The 4,480-nt window shown below is 50.8% G+C and overlaps 1 protein-coding gene across 2 annotated transcripts in view; it reads right to left on the bottom strand.

Moving 5' to 3' along the window:
- Positions 1 to 1,005: 1,005 nt before the first annotated feature.
- Positions 1,006 to 4,480, bottom strand: part of DHRS7C (dehydrogenase/reductase 7C) — a 19,263-nt gene continuing 15,788 nt past the window's right edge. For both annotated transcript variants that reach the window (XM_003791094.1, XM_012805978.1), the window contains 2 exons: positions 2,520 to 2,675; positions 1,006 to 1,262 (listed from right to left, as the gene is read on the bottom strand). In XM_003791094.1, the coding sequence (XP_003791142.1) occupies positions 1,054 to 1,262; positions 2,520 to 2,675 (365 nt within the window). In that variant the 3' untranslated portion in view covers positions 1,006 to 1,053. The remainder of the gene's footprint in view (positions 1,263 to 2,519; positions 2,676 to 4,480) is intronic.

Raw genomic sequence — 4,480 nt, 5'->3', positions numbered from 1 at the left:
ATCAGTGAGCTACGGTCACCGAGCTGGCATTTTGCTTTTTAAGTGAAGGCTTTTGTGTGGATATATGTTCCTTATACATGTTAATTTATAAAGTGATGTAGGTTTAGGGAAGAAATGTTCGCCCCCATTTGTTCATCCATAAATATTAGAAAAGTTTGAGTCAACAGTGACAATATTAGTGCAAAAAAGGAACCCTCCACTTGGCACACAGAAGATCCTCTCATGGCACAGCAGGGGAAAGCGCTGGTCGAGAGCATCCTAGGATAGGACAAGGCCCCAAATCATTTACTGCTTTGTATAAGAAAAAGGAAGGCAAAGCACTGCCTGGAACCAGGATGACGGTTTTAAATGTGTTTTGTTCTGAGAATGAAAGAAAAGGCTGGAACAGAAGAAAACCCCTGGGTCAGAAGTTCTCATGTTTGTTCAAATCAGCTAAAAACTGAAAACCAGCTCATCTGTGCCTGGCCCCCTGTGGGTCTAAAGAACTCAGGCTGTGGGAGGGGACGATTCTGTCCCTTGGCCAACTCCGGAGCTGCTAGCCACAGGTGGCTATTTGGGTTTAAATTAATTATAATTAAATAAAATAAAAAATTCTATATCCCAGACACAGAGGGCCTCACAAGGGCTCAGTCTCAACGGTGGCTAGTGGCTGCCACGCTGGACAATGGAGATTACAGGATCCTCTCATCCCTGCGGAAGTTCAGCGGGGCAGCAGTGCCGTCCTGCTCCGGTTGTTGGAGGGTGCCCTGGGGAGGTCACGGCTCATGTTGTATCAACTGCAGGGGGTGTTCGGAGTGAGTTCTGAGCTGGCCAGTGGCCACAGTGACTTGTATGTGGGAGTTAGATGCTTACAGCTCCAGTTTTCCAGCTCAGTTAACACCCTACAGAGTAGAGAAGCTTCCAGCTCCAGGACATCCTCACTGCCTGTGAACGTTTCCCACAAAGCCATCTCAGACAGGGGAAGGGCTTGCTTGGGCCCCCTGGGGCTAAGGACAGGACAGAAGAGCCAGGAAAACCTTTATTCCCCTGGGGTGACCCACTTGGCCCCCGCGGTTAACCCTCCACTGGCACATTCAGCTTCTCTTTCACCCCACAGGCCACCACGGCGAAAAAGAACTCCGGGAAGAAGGTGCGGATGAACACGGCGGCCTTGGGGACAGCGTTGGCCATGAGGACCTCCTGCCTCTTCCGCCTCACGGTGCGCATCACCTCCTCTGCCACCTCCCCGGGGTGCACGCCATAGGTCAGCTTCCTGAAAAAGACTGAAAGGCCCAGGTGGGGAGAGGGGGTTGTGGCCTCTGCAGGGAGCATGCTGGGCCGAACCCCGTGTGCACCCAAGGACGAGAAGTTGGGTCAGCCCTGGAGTCAGGGGTCCCAGGGATGACCACAATACCCTGGAGGAGAAACTTCACCCTGTGGGCATCCAGTTCTTCACCTGTGCCTGGTTTCCTGCCCCGATAACCTTGCAAGGAGGTTCTCAGTGGTGGAAGGGGTGTGAACAAGCTTAGATTATAGGAAGGTGCTGGATGAATGAAGGGGCTGTTTTTATAATGGTTGGGAAGCTGTGCCTGTCAGGAGCCTCCTGGGACACTGGCATCCTGGTTCCTCAAGGTTGATCTAGAGCCTTGGGCAAGATGGGTCATCTCTACATTTAGGGCAGTGTTTTTCAACCTTTTTTTTTTTTGGCGGGGGCTGCGTTTGAACCCACCACCTCCAGCATATGGGGCCAGCGCCCTACTCCTTTGAGCCACAGGCACCGTCCCAACCTTTTTTTTAAAATCTCACAGCACACTTGAACCTGCAGTTTAACTTCTGCAGCACACTTCAATTATGTTGATGAAAAAACAAAGAGTAAAAAAAGAATATATTTACTATGCTTTGAACTTCTTTGGAAAAAATTTAATGATCTTTAAAAGTTTTCTCTGCACACCTAAGATCCTCTCATGGCATACTATGCCGAGGCACAGCAGTTGAAAATCACTGGTTGAGAGTGTCCTGGGATAGTGATACTACAAAGGTGCATCTGTATAGCACCAGCGATGGTCTGGTTGCTATTCCAAACCCTTTAGGACGCAGACCCTTCAGTCCTCCCAACAACTCTGTGAGGTGGGGAGGTATTGCTATTATTCCTCCTTTCTGTAGAGGAAACTGAGGCACAGGGTGACCACGGCGCCTGCCCATGTTGCCCATCTGACATGTGGAGAGGATCTTCACACTGAATCCTGCTGTCATCACAGGGAGCAGGCTCAGACACAGGTGGCTGCTGGGCGAGGTTGCAGAGCAGCCTATGTGCCCGAGCTGAGCCAGAGCGGGGTCTCTCCGCCATAGGTGAGGACTTTCTCTACTTAGTGCCTCAAGTCTGAAGGTTTGGGGGCCCCCACCCTGCTGTGAGCCTGTCACCAAGGGCCCCCTATCCCCAAACTCATACCTCAGGAACTGTCCCCCCTACCCTGGCCCCAAGAAAACTAGACTCTTCCAGAGTCCCTGGAAGAGCTTGCAGCTTCCCCCTGAAATCTCACATTTCCAAATGGAGGCTTCCCAGTTTCCTTGCTCTGGATAAGCATGGTACGACCGGATGAAAGTTGGCATCACAGTGCTGACAACAACGTCATATTCTTCTACTTCGGCTCGGAGGCAGTCGAAGAAGCCCAGGGCGGCATGCTTGGAGGCGGCGTCTGGAAGAGAAACCAGCTGGCTGGGCATGGGAGGACTGGCACACACCTTTCTACCAGCTCAGAGCTGGAAGGGGCCTCAGAAGTCCTTGCCTGGTGATGACAAAAGTGGCAGAGCTGGGATTGAACCTGGTGTAGCCACTTGCCCGCTGTGTAACCTTGGGCAAATCACTTTACCTCGCTGAGGCTCAGCTTTCTTAACTTAACAAATGGGGATCATATATCTCCCTTGCCAACTTAGTGTGAAGATCCAATGGGAAAACATGTACAAAATGCCCGGCACAAGCTTGAGCTTTAGTCCTTTCCCAGGATTGCCGAGGTGCTTGTCCAAGGTTGGGGGCTGCTGGTGGCTGCCATGGGCCTGGAGCACAGCTGTCATCTCCTGCTTCCTGCGCCGAGTTTCCTTGGAGATCACATCCACATAATATACTTACTAAATTCGGTTCAAATTGTGGAGGCCTTGGGTTGGGTAAACAAGAATCATTCAGGAATTCTAAAAAGAGTGAAGTGGACATTCTTTAAAGCTTTGGGAAGTTGGAGCCACACCTGGGGTGTGGCAAAACCCCCACTTTACATTTGATAGTTGGAGGCAGAGGGAGGCAGTAGGTGGTCCTCATGCCCAGGCATCTGCAAACACACCCCTTTCCTGGTTCTCCCAGCCTGAAGAGCTGCTGTTCCCTCTTCTTCCCTGCCTGCCCCTGCAGATGACCCTTTGAAAGCCATCACCCCCTCTCAATCCTTCGCTGCGCAGGGTTCAAATGCTGGTGCTTCACTCATGGGCTCCTCACCGGTCAATGAGGCCCAGGAAATGAGCTGTGTCAGTTTCATCACAGCCAGGAAATCCTTTGATACTTTGATAAATGCTCAGTATTTTCAGGATCACTCTGGTTTTCACTGGTATCCCAAGTAAAAACATCCGCAGATCTCTGGGCACTCCCATGCCAGCTCCCCATGTCCTTCCAAAGCCAGACTCGGAGGAAGAAAGAATGTGAGGTTGGGTCAGGCATCTCTTTATTCAGAGGTTTGCATGGGAAACTCTACATCCCTTTATTCCTCAACTTCAGAGAAGCCAGATTATGGCTGGTGGGAGTGGAGCCAGCCTCATGAGAATTCTTATTGTGCTGTGTTTTGAATGCTCTAAGGAAATCAGTGGATTGGCAGTCAAAGGGCCCTTTGCAATGGCCATACCTCATCATTGATCCTGTTTCCTCTCTATGTCCAGCAGCTGTCTGTAGGCATGCAGATGTTGTTTGTTGAATGAATAAAGGCATGGGGTAAGATTAGTGAAAAGTCATCCAGCTCCCCAAAATAACATGTATGCAAAATTATTTAAAACTACAATGAACCGTGGTGAAATTCCTAAGGGGGCTGGGAGGAGAGGAAAGTGAGGATGTGGCATAACCGGCATGTGTGAACCAAGCTCCATTCTTCCTCACTTCCCAGGCCCCCAGGTAGACTGCACTCCCCACCATCCCTTGCAGTCAGGTGTGACCAAGTTCTGCCATAGTGTGGGGGCAGAAGTAGCGTGGGCTGCCTCCCAGCTTGGGCTGCAGGTGTTGGGCACGCCTCTTTCACACTCTCTCCTCTTTTCACCAGCCAGAACCCAAAAGTGGGGCACCCAGTAGCAACCATATGGAAGACAATGTCAGTGCAATGACTTGGCAAGATCTTGGGTCCCTTGATGACCCTGAGGCACAGCAGTGCCTGCTGACGGCCATTTCCAGTGAGATTGCCACATGGACAAGAGATAAATGCGATTCTCAAGTCACAGTCTCATAGCTCTGTAGGCTTAAACTACCTAATGCAAA

Source organism: Otolemur garnettii, unplaced genomic scaffold, assembly GCF_000181295.1.
Source record: "Otolemur garnettii isolate 467f Iridium unplaced genomic scaffold, OtoGar3 scaffold00046, whole genome shotgun sequence".
NCBI lineage: Eukaryota > Metazoa > Chordata > Mammalia > Primates > Galagidae > Otolemur > Otolemur garnettii.
Note: the sequence above shows the minus strand (reverse complement) of the source record. Positions and strands in the feature narration are given on the sequence as shown.